Here is a 16007-nt window from a genome sequence, read left to right as displayed (position 1 = left end):
CTGAATTCCTGTCCTCTTCTCAGTTAACAAACAATTAATAGGATCCAGAAACATGAAAATACTGTTTTATTCTATGCTCATTTTACAGAGGTTCAGTCCCAAGCAACCACTAGCTGCAACTCCACAAGGCCAGGAACAACAGCACCTCCTTCTTAAATATAGGATATATATATATACACACACTTTTTTTTTTTTTTTTTTTTTTTAAATATAAGCCCATTTCTCTTACTCAGTTTCTCCTGTTCTAAACCCTACTTGTGAACTTCACAAGCTCACGTGGCTGCAGATTTACAACCCAACACGCTGCTGCAGCAGCACCCCCATGTGGCCGGATTCAGCTTTAACTAAAAGAGGAGGAATGAGAGATGGTGAGCAGATTCAAACACGTATCAGTGTTTCTTGAACTCAATTCTTTCTACTTTCACATCGTCCTCAATTAGCTGGTATACATAAGTCACAACTGTGGAAGACTGGATATCCATCAGTACGAATGAAGGAATGACATTCCTGGAAAAAAAAAAAAAAAAAAAGACATACTTTGTCAATCACCCTTTTTAGCTTACACCTCTTACCAAGATGTCTTATGGAAATATATTACAAAACATTAAATTGCAAAGAGCTGCAGTCATCTGGGAAGTACCACAGCTCAGAGGCTGCAATTAGCCAGAGCAGCCCTCAGGGCTGAATGTCCCAGCTTCTGGAAGGCTCAGATGCTGGCAGTGCCCTGAGGGGCTCCTTCCCAACAGAAGTTCAGCACACAGCTTCTGGAAAACACCTGGAGGCAATGCAACTCTAAGAAACAGCATCACAACATCATATGGGTTTAGGATTGTGACCATGACGCATCAGTGCCTGGCTGTCCAGGCCAGCTCATGAGCTAATCAAAGCCTTATGAACAGTGGGAGCTAGGCTGCGTTCTTGGGGGAAGGGAAGAGATGGCCTGCATTGGTGCTGCATCTCACCAGTGCTCTGCAACACTTGGGCAGCACTCTTAAGGGCAGATACACATCTGAGGTTCAAGGCTCATTGCACTCACGTTTCTAAAGCAGTGTAGGCTCCTGTAGCTGATCCCGGGTTGATGTAGAACTTATTTTCGTGCTCAAATGCTTCAAATCTGTGTGTGTGTCCTGAGATAAGAATGTCTACATCCAGCTGCCTCCGTAGCAATGCCAAGCTTGTGACATCCCCCCAGGGAATGACTTGATGGCCATGAATCAACCCAATTCTGAACTGCCCAACAGTTACAACCTTCTGTTCAGGATAATTCAGACTCTGAGAAAGAGAAATACACAAGTTAGAAATCAGACAGAGTACCTCACCAACACAATGAAGGTTCACAACACAAGTCTGCCTTTTACTACCAAGATTGTACAGTGATCCAGATGCTTGCACCATGTATTAAGAAGAGTAACTGCAGAGCAAAGAACTGGGATCTTGAGCCTGACTGGAACCACATGGAGAGCAGGAGCTTCGAGGCTATTCAACAGTAAAGAAGCTCCCCATTCCTGCAGCAATCTGAAGGACTGCAGGAACATCACAGCAATCATAAGCAGATTCATGCAGAACTTGAGAAGTTGAGTGCACGTATCACCACTACACATCAAGTCCTCCCTTACCACAGGTGCAATAAGAAAAGCCTAGAAAATCATTTTGCTTCTTCAGCCTTATTCATTCCTACTTCCTAGCCCCACACCTTCATGGTCGTGAATTGCAAATGCTGAAGGTCTTCCCAGGTTTCAATGGGACAACTACGGTTTGCAAGATGGAGGACAGGAATTAACAACAGCGAGAACATTACCTCAGAGTCCCCCTTAACAACATGAATGTCCCCAGCCAAAGTCCTGAGGTAGTCATAGCTTTCCTTGGTGCAGAGGTTTCCTGTGCACAAAATATGCTGAATTTTCCCCGGAACCAGGAGGCTCTTGAACTTCGCTGGCAGACCACTGCATCGGTGTGGGATGTGCAGGTCTCCTAGCACTAACACCAGCTTCACACACAGCACGAGGAAAGAGAGAGTTTTAACCATATCACTCAATAGTACAAAGCAGTCAGCAGCTCCAGTGCATTTGATTTTTCCAACAACTTTTACAGAGGCAGCAGGGATTTCTTCCAGAATTAGCTTCCAGGGAAGCACCCTCAACACACACAAAGAGCCCACACTGCACCCCAGGACTACTCCTAATAGGACACACCCATGGGCTCTCACCACCCAGCTGAAGGAATTCACGACCCAGTGACACCAAAGGACAGCGAGCACCACACCAAACACCACTAAAGTCCGGTCCCGGAGCCACCGCGCCAGCCCAGCAGGGCAAGGAGGCGGCCTCAAGACCCCCGCTCACCATCCTGCTCCACCACAGAGCTCCGACCAACCCGTTACCCTCGACGCGCACTACAGTAGCAAGGAAGTAGCGCGCCTCATTTTCTCCTCCCCTAGGCCAATGGCAGCTCTCGAATTGCCCCACGTGACACCGCAATACAGCTCTGGCCCCGCCCCCAAAGCCAGTCTCAGTGCGTGCCCGGCTGTGCTGCTCATGCGTAGTGCGGAGGCGCGGCCGTTGTCTTCGCGTTGGGCGCGAAGCGTTGGGGTGTTGCTCTCTTCGCGCTGTGAAAGTTATCTGTGAGAATTTAATAGAAAACGCAGTACCCCCCTGCGTGACAGCGTTCGTACAAAGAGCCCAGCAATGCCCCTGCAATTACACCCGTCCTTTTCCCTCAGAAGCGGTAGGGAACCGTGAGGGGAGTGCAGACTTCTGTGAAGGGGAGAGGGGCACGACAAAATGGCGGACGAGGGGGAGGGGGGGTGCGTGAGGCGCGACAAAATGGCGGCGGGGGAGTGGGGGGTGCGTGAGGTCCGAGGCTATTTAGAGACTAAACAGCGTGTGAGGACAAATCTTTATTACATTTATTGTACTGATTACATTTATTACCATTATTAAACCACGCCAGATCCTCAGCCTGCAGGGAGGCCTTGTCCGTTCTTTCTGCGGCTGCCATTCTGTCTGCTGACAGCATCGCATCATATTTGTGTGGGGTGAGCTAGCTGGGTTTGCTCCCTGCTTCTACAGCCAGTTGGTGGTGAGGGGCAATGAGCAGAAATAGCGACCGTTGTCTTCCTCCTGGGCAGCAGCAATGATGAGGATGCAGGCGTTGAGGGCAAGGTCTTTGGTAGCAGAGAAGCGATCAGGAATCCTGGCGGGCTTGTGCTTGTCTCGCTCCGAGTTGTAGTAGAGCAGGTACCTTAGGTCCTGCCCTGGGCGCTGCTGGTACCAGGTGATGCCAAAGTCGCTGATGTTGTACTGGGGGCTGAGGACACAGGACAGGTGGGCAGTTTCCCCAGGCAGCACCTGCACGGCAGCTGGCTGGGTCAGCACCGGCTGGGCCCTGCAGGCTGCGCACACCAAGGATGTGGTTACTGATACGGAGCTGCGTCCTGACACCCCCAGCCTCAAAACATTCCCCTACCCCCATGAGGCATCCCCATTGCCCATACCCAACGGTCACTCCATGCTTGGAACAAACTGCCCTTCTTAGCTGATGGTCCCCTGTGCAAAGCTCAGTCCTGCCTGCCATCCCCAGTGTCAGTGCAGCTATGCTGCTGATCTTACCTGACCCTGCTGTCCCCACCAGCAACAGGAGCATGAAGCCCAGGACCATGGTAGGATCCAGGAGCAGAGGACTGGAGGCTGTTTTGAGACAGACTGCAGTGCTGCACAAGCCCGGGTTACTGTGTGTGCTGCTTGTGCTGGTGAGGCATATGTAAATGACACAAGGGGCTGGGGGACTCCAGCTCACCGCACTGCTCTATTTGCTGCAACGGAGCTTTAGCAGTCGGGCTCTAATCATTGGGGTGAGGGTCCCAATGCATCTTCACTTCCAGTCACATCCTTAGATATGCAGCCCTCCCCAGAAACAGGGTACAGAGTGGGGTCAACACTGAACCCTGATCAGCCTACCAGAGGGACATGGTTTCAGGGGCTCTGGCTGCTGCACAATTGGTGCCCACTGCAGAAGGACTACAGATTGGAAAAGCAAAAAGCTGCCAGAGTCAACAGGGGTGAAGGCCCACCTGTCTACCACCACCACAGTGCAAGAAGACTCTGCAGCCCAGCTCCCAAGGCATCTCCAAGCCCAAGAGATGATTGCAAGTTCTCCACACAGCCCTAGTTGTGCTCTGGCTGTGAGGGAGGGAAAACAGAGCCATGAGATTTGGGAAGGGTCCTGTCTTGTTAGGCCACCCTGGCACTGCATCTTTGGTCCCAGAGATGGACAGGTGTGGCACAACAAACCAGACACTATGGTGACACGCTGCAGTGCTCTCAACAGGGGCTCACGTGCCCAACGGCTTATCTATTTTTTCCACCTTCTATATCAGTTTGTCTAACAAAAGCAGTGACTTCCCTCTATGTGACCTTGACCAATTTTCTGTGACACAGTCTCCCTGGGGAGGAGTGAGAGAAAAACAAGAGTGAAAAGTGATGGCCGATGCTCCTCAGAGCCACTGTAACATGACCACCTCAAAGCATGGTGTGTCTGCAGCACAGGAGGCAGCAGGATACTCCAAAGTGGAGTGGAGGCAGGGTTTTTCTGGATGCATCCCACGAGGAACAGAAATACCCAACTGGTTATGAAACACCCTGCTGAGAGCAGCAGCCTCATCAGCATGGGCACAGAGCGCTGTGGTGCTCTGCCACAGCCAGCACATATCAGAGGAAATTGTGAGGTGGCAGAGGAAACCCAAATACCACCTTAAACAAAAGCAGCACAATCATCTTGATGTGATTTCATCAACCACAGAGAGATTTGATCACAAAACCAAGGTCACAACAATAGAGGCTTGTTTCGGAAGGCCTTCACCTCTTCTGCCTTGTGCCATGCATCAGCTGAGCCCAGAGGCACTGACTGATGCAGCACCACAGCTGCCCAAGCAGCTGGTTTGGCAACGACAGTGAGAACTGGTGCTTTATTCCCTGCTCCAGAATTTTGCATTCTTGAGGGGACAGCGGTAAGAACACAGACAACAGCACCTCTCCCTCCCTCCTTCAGCAAGAAAAGCTGCCATGTAGGCGTTGCTCCACCCCAAAAAACAGCCGAGCATTTCCTCCATGGGAGGAGGATGTGGCTGTGTCTGGCAGGTGGTAACAGCCCTAGAGGGTAATGCAAGATTTTGTCTGAGCTAGGCTAGATGCACAGTAGCCAAAAGCCAGTTCCACCAGGAGCCAAAACAGCCAAGTACAGCAGAAACTGAACAAACATTCACAGGGTTTGCTCTCAAGAGGATTTAATTGAACAGGAGAAACAACTGCTGAAGGAGAGAGGAGTTTGCTAGAGACCTTCGCATGATACACAATGGAGAAGAATTATCCATGGTGCCATGAACACAGCATGTGCAGCACAGATCCCTGTGTCCTGCTGGGCCCTTCTGGGCTGTCATCTTTGTCCCACGTCCCCTGCTGCAGGGTTCCTTCCTGGGAAAGTGAGGAGCTGTGAACAAACAAAACGGCCTTGGTTACCCCATGGCAGCAGAGGAACCTCACATCTGCTGCTGTCCCGCATGCAAGGCAGGAGCATGGCCACAGCTTCCTCCTCAGGGCTCCTGGCCACCAGCTCCTGTACCACTGCAGCGGGGAATCAGCAATCCCTGGGCTTTGGCTGCCTCCAGAGCTCTGTGATGCCTGGGGCCACACTCACGCTGTACTCCGTGCTGCCAGTGCTGACGTAGATGGCTTCCCTGCTCGTGGTCTCCCTGCCCATGGTCTCTGAAGGCCCACAGTGGGGATGCAGTCCATCTGCCAAGGTGTTCTGTCTCTTCAGCTGGACATAACACCTGTCTGAAACAGAGCAGAGAGAATTCACAGCTCTGCAGAAGCAGCCCATGCTGAAATAGCACAAATGAGTTATACTGCAGTCTCTGCTCACAGAGGCAGATCACAAAGGTTTTTTGCTGACAGTTTTTTCCCCGCTATAAAGGTCCGCTTTACTCCTTACAGTCCAAAGGCAGTTCCTCTGGCTGAATCCTGCATCATGCTAACTGCCAAAAGACATCTTACCAGGGCTTGGAGAAGCCTTCAGCCTCCTGCTGCACTCCTCCCAGTGACAGCATGGGACAGCAGTGACCTGATGATGTAGTGCCACTCAGATGAGTCACTGCTGTTCCCAGTGCATCACACCTGGCTGAGACCACAGGGCATGCAGTGAGGTGTCAGCAGAGGGCAACATAAATCAGAGGAGGGATTGGACCAGGCCATGCTGCTGAAGAGCCAGCTTTCTCACAGAGCTGGCCACTGCCCCTGTAAGGTGTGAGGTGTTGTCTGGGTGGAGATGTGTTCCTTGCCCAGTATTACTTACACAGAACATACAAGCACGGAGCAATCGCAGCAAACACAGCGCTCCTCAAACACACCAGCAGGACAGATGAAGAGCCTAGAAAGGAGAACGTAAGCTGGTACTTGTGCTGTTCATATTGTAATATCTACTGGGATGTGCAAACCTGCAAGAGGGTTTGTGGTTTCAGTGAAAACGCAGCAGGCTCTGATCTCTGCAGCTCTGAAACGCGAGTAAGACACTGAAGAAAAAAAGGCTAACAGCATGGAGCAGGCAGGCTGTGCCCATCCTGTCATGCAGGGTGCTTCTCTCAGCATGAGGATGCAGAAAGAAAAACACAAGGAACCAGCCTAACTTTTAAGAATGTCTTCTGAAATATGAGTCGCATTTCTTTTGGCTCCAAATCAGCACAGACATGGCACGTCCCACAGCTCAAGACAGGGTCATGTTTTATCCTCACATCATATATTTATCAGGTGAGTCATGGTGAGCCCAAATTACTGTGTAATTTTAACTAACCGTGTTAATTGGCCGGGCCGGGTTTTGTGACTGAGTTACACTGGATAAAAGATGCTTTGCACACTAAACTGCATGCATTAAAAATCTATGCTGTCATTAGGTACAGATTAAATTTGTTCATGGAAGAGTCACATCACCAGCGATCAACAGCTTTTACAGATAACATCTGCAGCAACAGGCACATAACCTCGCAGATGAACTTCTGTGGTTGTGTGGGTGCTTTAAATATATCTGTGCATCTTGCACTGATGTTCTGTGACTTTGCAAAGCCTTGCCATTGCACCATAACAGCAGCTTGTACTTGGGGCTGCCAGCCCCCTCAGGCAATGCAGGTACAAGTGTGCTGCAGATGCAGCTCCAGCTCTTGCCTACCTGCACTCCCCAGCTCCCCAAACAGGGCGGTGGCAAGGTGAATGAGGAGCACCCTGCACAGTAAGATGTGTCCTAGATGAGAAAACTCACACCCATCCTGTCACTGAACCCATAGATGAGATGGAGTGACTGACATAGAAAGGCTAAGAGGCGCAGAAGGATTTTCAGTTGCGCCATGAGGTCCCTGGAAACACACTCACCTTTCACAGTGAGGTTGGTTCCCCTCCCTCTCTGCCCGCCAGACGGCTCTCCCAGGCCTCTCTGACACTGGTACCAGCCACTGTCCTCCTCTTCCAACCCAGTAATGGTGAGACGGCTCCGGTCATTTTCCAGATCTAATGAGCTCTGGAAACGACTTCCAATGCTGCCGTTCTCAACCTGGAAACTGGACCTGAGGTGCCATGCTATGAGTCGGGATGGGCTCTGGTCTCGTTTGTGCAGCCAAAAGAGGTCTGTGAAGTTGCCAGTCAGGTTAGTGGGGAAATCACAGTCCAAGGTGACTTTACTGCCCTGAAGTGCAGAGTAGCTGAGGTCCCCAGGGGCCGCCCAGGGCTGCTGACCTGCAAAGAAAAGAGGTTCATAGGGGTGGCCAGGTCCCTTGTCCACCGAGCTCAATTCAACAGCGCTAACACTTCCCAGAGGCTTTGTGAAACCACTCAGACTGGAGAGGACCACAGTTCTGAGGGACACAAGAGTGCAGTGTTGAAAGAAAGAGCCGGGCTCACCTCTCACGAGCAGGAAAATCATCTTTGTAGTCGGATCGCTGTTCCCTATCTTCACGTAGCAGAAGTAAGGGCCAGTGTCATTCATAAGCACGGTTGAGATGTTGAGAAAGCTCACGCTGCTTCCAAAATCCAGAGCGCCGCTGAAGCGGCCTTTGCTGTCATACACACAGGACTGGTTGGACCGTGTCATCCTAAACTGCAGGACCCTTCTCAAGTCATTCCTATGGCTCCAGAGGATCTCATAGAATGGATTGCTAGTGCCGTTGTACTTGTGGAAAGGACACTCCATCGACACGGGCTCTCCTACTGTCACAAGAACCACTTGACTCTTGAGAATCCCTGAACCTAAAACAGAAAATAAGAGCTGGAAATCTGTCCTGAGCTCCAGTTCCTGCTCCTGGGCAGGGAACAGTCACTCTCACTCCATTCCACACCATAGTGATTGCTTCAGCTATTGTGCAAGTGCCCCTTGGTGCAGGCCTGACAGCTGCCCTACCACCTTCATCTCTCTGGGGGTTCACAGGGCACATGGATGCCCTGACTGAAATTCCCAGCCCTAAACCTCTCTCCCTAGCTCCAGACAGAGCCACAGGAAGCCTGGGAATCATCTGCATGCTCAGTGGTCCCTAAAGCCTCAGGACCCCTCCCCAGTTACTGTGGCCTGTGCATTCCCACTCAGAAAGAACAGGAAGCATTGCTGAGCACAGCTCCTACCCAGCGCTACCAGACAGTAATGACTCTGCAGAAGGTAAGATTTCAAGAGATGAATAAGCAGTGGGGAAGCAGTAGGGAACATTTCACCCCAGGGACTGTCACAACCTCGCAGTCTTATTTTCTTTTTGGCTATTAGCACACTAGATCATGTCCAACAAATGGATGTTCTCAAGCTCCTGCACGTTAAGTGCCACTGGGTGTTTCTGTCCATCTCTCTGTTCAGCATCCAGAAACTTTTTCAAAATACATCAGGAGCTGTTTGTTCTTTCTTGCCTTGATTTCAGTAGGCTCTGAAGAGACCCGGCATAACGGGATCACGAGCAGTGCGAGGGAGTAATGGTTTCAAAGCAACATCCACCCCAAAAAAACCCAAACCAGCGAAAGGGCTGAAGTGGGACAGTCCCAGTGCTTCCCACCAGGGAGAGAGAACAGAGCAGGCACTTACCCCAGGACAGGAGCAGCAGGGTGAGGAAGGCGAGCAGCACATAGGAGAGGGTGAGCGCCATGCCCTGCCGGCAGCGGAGACAGGAGGCAGCCCCTTGTTTTGCACCTCGCACAGAGGTACCGCCCGCCCAGCGCGCAGAACGGTGTGAAACAGCTCCACCGAGAGCTGCAGCACCAGCCGGCCTCGTCCTGCAGCATGGCTTTGTCCATGTCGCGTCGCTGCTTCAGACCGCATCCAGGGGGCGGGAGGCTGCAGGCACCGCCGTGCTGGGGTCTGCCCAGAGGCGTGGGGTCACTCGAGGCCTCTCAGCTAAAGAGGGGCCCCGGTCTGTTCCCTGTTCCCTGCATTCAGAAGCAGGAGAAAAGCCTGCGAGCAGGCAGCCGCGGCCCTGGGGGCAGGGGGCAAAGCTCCTTCATAATGCTTCACCATCTGCTCCAGCTTCCCACCAAGCTGCCTTCAGCACAAGGCTGAGGCCACAGGGCAGGGGTGCTAATGCTGGAGCAAGGGGGCAATTTCCTTTAATAAGCAGCTTTTTATTTACAGGAACATGCTCTCTGTGCTTGTTCTGTTTACTCCAGGGACTCTCCAGACACATGCTGCTCTCTAAATCACCTCCCTGAGAGCAGAAATACCAAGCGCTAGCACGGGAACTGTCCTGGTGCCTTGGAACGTGACCCAGGGGAACCCAAACAACCCTCCTTGTTCCAGTCATCCACTGGCTCACATGTGAGTGCTCACAAGACCTGTGCTGTACCACCCGAAGGGGAAAGATGAGTCCTCCATAGCCTGGTACAGCAGCAGCTGCTGCAACCTGCAGCACAGTGAGGCATCACTTAAAACGGATGTGAGCACTCAGATGTTTGATCTGGAAACCAAGGTCACAGGAAAACAAGGTTTTAGGCTAGCCCAGTAGTGAGAGCTGCAGCACCACCAGCCCCAGCTCTGAGGCTACTGCTAATCAGCCTTACACTCTGCTCTGTGGCTTCACAGTTCCTCGTGGGAAAAGTGAGATAAACAGAGCGGTGAGCACAGCTCTGCCCACATGCACCCTCTGCACCCTTTCAGGACCTTTCTCTGTGTGAGGAGGGGAGATGTGGAGAAAGGCAATTTGTCCGTGGCCCTGGGACACAGCACAGCTCTGCAGATCACTCCCTGGAACGGCATCAATACTGGTTCCCACCATTCAGGTGCTCTGCAGCCAAGCTGTGGGACAGGATTTCACCTGCACATCTTGGCATCTCCACAGGAAAAGGGGATGATGCTACAGCACCTGCAAGCACTGCTGGGGAAACATCTATATGGCAACATCTGGAAACTCAGTGGAAGATGCAGCTGCTGCACATTTTGTTACCTCCACCTCCTGCAGGACGGCGCCCAGCATGAGCAGCCCACACATCTCTGGCAAGTGCTGTGTGTGTTGTGTTTGCTCGCAGGCAGTGTATGTGGGGAAAACACGGCTTTGATTCAGCTCTGGGTGCCTGGCAGCAGCCCCCTGGAGAGGGAACTATGTGCACAGCAGTGCAGAGGTCAGGGAGCAGGGCATAAGAGCTCTACCAGAGCACATCAGCATCCTTTACCTATTTATTTATTATAAAAAAAAGGATGATGGACACATTTAACCCCTGCACGATGAGTCACACAGGAAAGCCATGCCACAGAGTTGAGCTACCTGCAGGAAGGGAGGCCGAGCAAGGGGTTGGTTACTGAGCAGCAGCCAAGATCATGAGTGGTGGAACGGCCCCAGGTTGTCCTCCCTGCACATTTCCAGCCTTGCAGCTCTGAGATCTTGCCAGCGGGGACTTTGCTGGTCTGAATGGAGCCAGAAAATCACTGGGCAATGACAGCTGCCAGCACAGCACCTCTGCTCCCGGGTTTATGGGAGGGCTCCCCTTGCTCTAATCCTGGCCCTCAGCTTCGGAGTGCAAGCACATGCAGCAGGGGAAGGAACGAGCAGGCTGTGCTGACATTCCCACACTTGGCAGGCAGCCTTTGCCTGACCTGAAGCACTCACTGCTGAAGCTGCCAGATGCACGTGGTCCAAAGCTTTTGCTCCCTCTGCTATTTGAGCTGGATGCCCAGCACTGACTGCTGACGTTGGTCAGCCCTGGCAGTTTTCTGTAGTGACACTGGGTGAAAGATCATGGCCAAACCATCCAGAATGACTCAGCTGAGATTTAACTCCTTCCCCTTGTGACCTGGACAAGTTCTTGGAAGCGGAACAGCAAGAGACAGGGCTCTTAGATATTTCCTACTCTGATTTAATGAGACCAAGTTAAAGGACGTAGGTATTTCATGAAGCAGAATAGTTTTGCAGAATCAGAATGCTCATCCCAGCTCCTAAGCTGAAGCATTTCCAGCATCACCCACCGGCAGGATGGCCTGTAATGCTGCAGCTCAGAGTGCTGCTGAAAGGCCTTGCAGGGACCTCAGCTTTGCTGGCTGCAACCAGGCAGCTCCCAGCTGTGTTGGTGGGGGCCTGGATCCAAGGCAATCACACAGATCTCATTCTCTGCTTACAGCCAACTGCCAGGAGGTGGTGAACCTGCAGTGCTGCACCCTGATCCTCACTGCTCACCTGAAGAAGTGCCAGTTTGGGACAGAAGGCACCAAGCAGCGTGTGAGCAGTGATCACCACCGGGACAGACATTCTCCCTTAAAGAAGCAGCCAAGGGTAACAGGTTGCATGAGAGTTGCAGGCTATCCCAAAATGCAGATAAAGCGTACCTCCCCCCTCTAGACCTCAGTACATCCCCTTTATAGCACTAATTTGCCAAGGAAATACCTCTGAACCTTCTTCACCACATCCCTCTCTGCAGACTGTTTTGATCTTGTGGGTGATGTGGGATGCAGATGAACTTGAGCAAAGCAGAAAAAACCACATCTGAATTTGCCAGTAAGCTGTGAAAGGCAGTGCTGCATCCTCACCAGAGATGTAAGCTCTCAGCGAGGTGGCACAGCTCAGCCACTGCACCACGAGGGGTCTGCTTCAGGGTGGGCAGCGTTGCACAGCATTTCAGATAACTCCCACACACCAGGGAAACCTCATCACCACCTGGAAACCATGATGCAGCTTCCAAGAGGGCTCTCAGCCAGTAGTTATTGGCAGGCTGCACAGAAACAAGCTCACATTAAAAGCATCTGAGGCAGGGAACTTCTCACAACGGAGCCTCCTGTCCCATTTACAAGCGTTGAGTTCAGGTTTTAGTGAAGAGATTAATTCACTTTTCCTATTCTGTCAGGAAGAGAAAGCACTGCAGCTATCTGCTATGAATCCTTACTGGGGAAGGAGGGGAAACACTACTCTGAGCTAGCAGGCAAGGGCCAGGCACCCATCTCATCTCCATGGGAGCTGATGGTGCAGGCATGGCTCCCCTCACACACCACCCATGGGACAGCCCTGCTCCACATCACAGCCCTCTGCACAGCTCCACGGCTGTTCTGGTTCTAACAGGTGAATTCAGGCAGCAGCCAGAGCTGCAGTGCAGAACTGAGGTTGGCTGTCTCTCAGAAGAGCACAAGGCACCACTGGGAGAGGATAAGGGCAGCTCAGGACACCGTCTACTACCAAGCATCTAGGCTCTGACATTTGAAAGGGGCAGCACCTTCAAACACTGCAGCCAACTTGAAGTATCTCCATCTGGACTTCTTCACAACTCCAAACTCCAGCAAGGCCCAGAAATTGCTCAGCGTTCAGCAGCTGGAGGTCAGCAGAGTTTCCAGATCCATTCTGACGTGAAAGCTCACAGGTCAAGTGTTTGAAATTGTTACATTTTCACTGCTGTGTAATAAGGAATATGGAGTGATCTAAGATAAGAACCAGAATCTCCCAAAGACAGCATGCAGGCAGCAGTAATGAGACTTGTTCTGCTGCCATGACTGTAAATAGAAAGCAGCCCTGAACTCTGCTTGATGCTGATGACCTTGAGAACATTGCATAACACACTAAGCAAGAGCAGCCAAACACATCCCAGTCACACAGGTCACACCTTGCCAGCTCGTCAGAACAGCTCTTCAGGAAGAGGTTATCCATGCAAACACTTCTGAAGCACTGCAGGACATCTCCTATCACCTTTCCAGCCTCTGCTCTGTCTGCAGCACTGCCAACCCCACCTGAGCTGTGCTATCTACTTTCACCAAGTCACACAGGTACAGTTCCAGCCGGGCTGCAGCTCCTGTCTGCAGAAGTTATGCAAACACGTGCCTCGCGCCGTAAGCAGGTAACAGGTAATATTTAGCTAGCTTGATTTCAGCCGTCGTGTTAAATAAGGAACATGCACAGGTAGTACTTCCAAATAAGCTTCTTTATTTCTCCATGATACATAGAGCACTAATTTCCACAGCCTCAACTGTTCTTTTCCTTCCCTACTAGTCCAGAAGTGAAAGACCACTAGAGGGCTCCTCTCCCAGCCGTTCCCTCAGCTCAGCACCTGTCTGTCCTTCCTTCACTCCCTGCAGGCAACACGGCTCTACACCAGCTCTTCTCCTTCCTACAGGGGAGCAGATTCTTCACAGGAGAGAAGAAACACCTGCAGGGGAGAAAGCACAAGGTCAGCAGCAATTAGCAAGTGCTCTCCAACATAAGTAGATCAGCCTAAGCTGAGACACAGTCACTGAAATCTGCCAGTAACAAACTCAGAAGGCATTAGGAAGCAGTGCACTAACAGCAGCATGGTTCTCAGGGCAACAAGAGGAGAGCACCTGTGTGACCCCCCCCCGAGGGGCAGTGAGGGCAATTCCCTGCCCTTCACAGCTCCCTGCAGCATTCCAGGGCACAGGAAGGGCAGAACCACTGCCAAACAGAAGGCCTGAGGCCACACAGCAGGCTGCTCAGCAACCTTCGCACCCCCTCAGCCCCTGTCCTGACAGCAGCCCCCCATCGGGGTCAGCACGCGCTCACCGTTGCTGTACTTGCACTGTTTCAGGGCCTCGCTGAAGCCCTCGCACAAGGTCAGGTCCTGCTGGTTGGTAGCGCACTCCAGGAACTGCTTCATCTCGTAGTGGCACGGCCCGTACGGGGACTGCGGCTGCACAGCGGGTTGCTGCCGGGGCTCCTGCGGGCGGGCGCGACGCGGTGAGCCGCAGCTCCGGGCTCTCAGGCCGTCCCGCAGCGGCGCGGCCCCGCACAAGGGCGGCACAAGGTCACCCCGCCCGCCGGCCCGGCTCCTACCTGCGCGGGCACCGCCGCTTTGGGCGGTTCGGAGGAGCCGCTGAAGGCTCCGGTGAGGGCGCTGCCCACGACGTGCCCCACGGCGGAGCCCACGGCCACTCCCGCCGCCGTGCTCGCCATCTGCGCCATCAGCCCGGGCTGTGCCGGCTGCGCCGCCGGCACCGGGGCCGCTGGGGCCGCGCTGCGGAACAGAGCAGAGTCAGAGAGCCGGGCGGACGCGGGCGGACAGACAGTCCCTCCCGCCCCAGCCCGTACCTGGCGGGTGCCGGCGGCGGCGCCGCGGGCCGCGACCTGCTGCTCCGACCACCCCGCGCCATCCCCGCTACGTTCTGCCCAGGCTCCCACGCGCGCCGCCTTAAGAACGGCCCCTCCTCCCACGTGACTCCTTGCGCACGCTCACTGCCGTCGTCCGAAGCCGTCCGTCCCGAGCGGCGCCGCCTGGGCCCCGTCCGGCCCGCCAGGGGGCGCTGCCGCTCTCGGGCTCGGGCGCCGCGGCGCCCCCTGGCGAACAGGGAGGGAGCTGCAGGCGCTGCCGTCGGTCTGGCCTCACCCGGAGCCGCCCGGCAGCCCGCAGCGCGAGGCCGGCCCTAGGCTCGTTCCCCAGGCCGGCACAGCCCACCCCTGCCGCACAGGCACGCTGCTCAGCCCCCGACGTGCTTCAGCTGCCCCTGTGGGAAAGGCCCATGGAGATGTAGCCAAGCCTGTGCTGACGGGCGGGCGTGCAGCACAGGAGGATACATTTGTGTGATGGCATCTGCCTCCGCAGAGCCACTGACCGCAGCTCTGTCTGCTCTGTGACCCGGTTTGACTTTGCAGGAGCAGAGCGTGAAGGGGCTTGCTGGCAATGGGCAGTGGAGCCGGGCTGTGCTGCATGAGAGGCGGTGGGCGGAGGAGAGGTGGATAATGAAGGGCTTGGAAAGGGGAGAGGAGCGGTCTGCAAATGGGGCAGAGAGAAAGGGAGCCAGAGAGGAGAGCGGGGAGCAGTGATGTGGTCTCAGCCACTGACCAGCACAACAGTTTTCACAGCAGCCCTCTGGATACAAACCAGCAGATCAAGGAAACCTCTGAAGGCGTGGACGTTGCTGGGAGGTGGGAACGCACCGAGACACCCAAAGGGAGCCCTCAGATCGCAGACAGACGGGCTGGCAGGAGCCAGCTTTACCTTCAAACCGATCTGCTGGTAATCACACCCAGCTCGGCTCCTGTGTCTCTGCAGGTCTGTGGCTGCTCCCAGGCCTGGTTCCCTGCTGCATCTTTGGATGCTCCTCTTCTACCCTGTGAGTGAAAGAAATTCCCAAAATTGACATGGATCCAGAAGTTGTCCAGGGAAAAAAACCTCAGCTGTGTTATGGCTCCAGGGCTGCGTTCATACATTCAGCAACTTAGAAAAAGCAGCTCCTTGGGCTGGTTCACTGACCGGCAGGAATTAGAGCGCCCAGCCACTGCAGGGTTGGTAATTAGCTGCTCTGAAAGTGTTTTTGTAGAATCAAGTTTCCAGCATGGGGGGAAGAGAGAAGTGTTTGTAACGCAAGCCACCCCTGCACTGCAGGAGCAGGGCAGACAGGGCATGCAGGGGGAGGGACGCAGCTCCCACACTTCCAGCAAATGGATTTGCCTGAAAACGACTTTTGTCTCCTCTTCTGTGCAGACAGCACCCCAAAATCCTTCCTCCCGCAGCGTCAGGAAGAGCTCTTGTCCTGGCAGCGGTGCTGTGCTCCACGCAGAGCACAACACGACTCAT

At 53.5% G+C, this 16007-nt stretch overlaps 4 protein-coding genes across 7 annotated transcripts; all 4 read right to left on the bottom strand.

Moving 5' to 3' along the window:
• Nucleotides 1-222: 222 nt before the first annotated feature.
• On the bottom strand, nucleotides 223-2381 carry LOC122165746 (vacuolar protein sorting-associated protein 29-like). Of its 2 annotated transcripts, XM_042829056.1 has the most exons (4): nucleotides 2343-2381; nucleotides 1799-1987; nucleotides 1037-1272; nucleotides 223-507 (listed from the first exon to the last, which is right to left on the bottom strand). In XM_042829056.1, exons 1-4 carry the CDS (start codon nucleotides 2343-2345, stop codon nucleotides 390-392), a joined length of 546 nt encoding a protein of 181 aa, XP_042684990.1. In that variant the 5' UTR covers nucleotides 2346-2381; the 3' UTR covers nucleotides 223-389. The 2 variants fall into 2 exon arrangements, with proteins under 2 accessions (XP_042684990.1, XP_042684988.1); XM_042829054.1 differs by lacking the exon at nucleotides 2343-2381 and having other exon boundaries at nucleotides 1799-2224.
• A 538-nt stretch (nucleotides 2382-2919) lies between these two features.
• Nucleotides 2920-3730, bottom strand: VPREB3 (V-set pre-B cell surrogate light chain 3). Its single transcript, XM_042829173.1, has 2 exons — nucleotides 3609-3730; nucleotides 2920-3391 (listed from the first exon to the last, which is right to left on the bottom strand). Exons 1-2 carry the CDS (start codon nucleotides 3655-3657, stop codon nucleotides 3063-3065), a joined length of 378 nt encoding a protein of 125 aa, XP_042685107.1. The 5' UTR covers nucleotides 3658-3730; the 3' UTR covers nucleotides 2920-3062.
• A 383-nt stretch (nucleotides 3731-4113) lies between these two features.
• Nucleotides 4114-9560, bottom strand: LOC122165710 (polymeric immunoglobulin receptor-like). Of its 3 annotated transcripts, XR_006170581.1 has the most exons (7): nucleotides 9100-9560; nucleotides 7941-8285; nucleotides 7416-7775; nucleotides 6349-6423; nucleotides 5692-5831; nucleotides 5334-5484; nucleotides 4114-4178 (listed from the first exon to the last, which is right to left on the bottom strand). XR_006170581.1 is itself a non-coding variant. In XM_042828979.1 (6 exons), exons 1-6 carry the CDS (start codon nucleotides 9158-9160, stop codon nucleotides 5431-5433), a joined length of 1035 nt encoding a protein of 344 aa, XP_042684913.1. In that variant the 5' UTR covers nucleotides 9161-9560; the 3' UTR covers nucleotides 5267-5430. The 3 variants fall into 3 exon arrangements, 2 of the variants coding, with proteins under 2 accessions (XP_042684913.1, XP_042684915.1); XM_042828979.1 differs by lacking the exon at nucleotides 4114-4178 and having other exon boundaries at nucleotides 5267-5484; XM_042828981.1 differs by lacking the exons at nucleotides 4114-4178; nucleotides 6349-6423 and having other exon boundaries at nucleotides 5267-5484.
• Nucleotides 9561-13382: 3822 nt separating this feature from the next.
• On the bottom strand, nucleotides 13383-14608 carry CHCHD10 (coiled-coil-helix-coiled-coil-helix domain containing 10). The gene is made up of 4 exons (XM_042828957.1): nucleotides 14522-14608; nucleotides 14267-14447; nucleotides 13997-14150; nucleotides 13383-13625 (listed from the first exon to the last, which is right to left on the bottom strand). Exons 1-4 carry the CDS (start codon nucleotides 14581-14583, stop codon nucleotides 13606-13608), a joined length of 417 nt encoding a protein of 138 aa, XP_042684891.1. The 5' UTR covers nucleotides 14584-14608; the 3' UTR covers nucleotides 13383-13605.
• Nucleotides 14609-16007: the final 1399 nt, after the last annotated feature.

The sequence above is a fragment of the Centrocercus urophasianus genome, unplaced genomic scaffold, assembly GCF_019232065.1.
Source record: "Centrocercus urophasianus isolate 14NV4802_14NV808 unplaced genomic scaffold, USGS_Curo_1.0 seq_30, whole genome shotgun sequence".
Lineage (NCBI taxonomy): Eukaryota > Metazoa > Chordata > Aves > Galliformes > Phasianidae > Centrocercus > Centrocercus urophasianus.
The sequence above is the reverse complement of the archived record's forward strand: the minus strand, read 5'-3'. Positions and strand labels throughout refer to the sequence as shown.

Bases quoted from the DNA above. Each gene is read 5' to 3' on its own strand.
- VPREB3 (XM_042829173.1), bottom strand. From the start codon at position 3,657: ATGGTCCTGGGCTTCATGCTCCTGTTGCTGGTGGGGACAGCAGGGTCA. The intron at 3,392-3,608 runs GTAAGATCAGCA...TGGTGTGCGCAG, and splicing joins GGTGGGGACAGCAGGGTCAG to CCTGCAGGGCCCAGCCGGTG.
- LOC122165746 (XM_042829054.1), bottom strand. From the start codon at position 2,026: ATGGTTAAAACTCTCTCTTTCCTCGTGCTGTGTGTGAAGCTGGTGTTA. The intron at 1,273-1,798 runs GTAATGTTCTCG...TCTCTTTCTCAG, and splicing joins TTGTTAAGGGGGACTCTGAG to AGTCTGAATTATCCTGAACA. The intron at 508-1,036 runs GTGAGTGCAATG...TTTTTTTTCCAG, and splicing joins GCCTACACTGCTTTAGAAAC to GAATGTCATTCCTTCATTCG.
- LOC122165710 (XM_042828979.1), bottom strand. From the start codon at position 9,160: ATGGCGCTCACCCTCTCCTATGTGCTGCTCGCCTTCCTCACCCTGCTG. The intron at 7,776-7,940 runs GTGAGCCCGGCT...TTTTCTTTGCAG, and splicing joins GATTTTCCTGCTCGTGAGAG to GTCAGCAGCCCTGGGCGGCC. The intron at 6,424-7,415 runs GTGAGTGTGTTT...TCTCCTTTCTAG, and splicing joins AACCAACCTCACTGTGAAAG to GCTCTTCATCTGTCCTGCTG.
- CHCHD10 (XM_042828957.1), bottom strand. From the start codon at position 14,583: ATGGCGCGGGGTGGTCGGAGCAGCAGGTCGCGGCCCGCGGCGCCGCCG. The intron at 14,448-14,521 runs GTACGGGCTGGG...TCTGTTCCGCAG, and splicing joins CCGCCGCCGGCACCCGCCAG to CGCGGCCCCAGCGGCCCCGG. The intron at 13,626-13,996 runs GTGAGCGCGTGC...TCTCCCCTGCAG, and splicing joins ACAGTGCAAGTACAGCAACG to GTGTTTCTTCTCTCCTGTGA.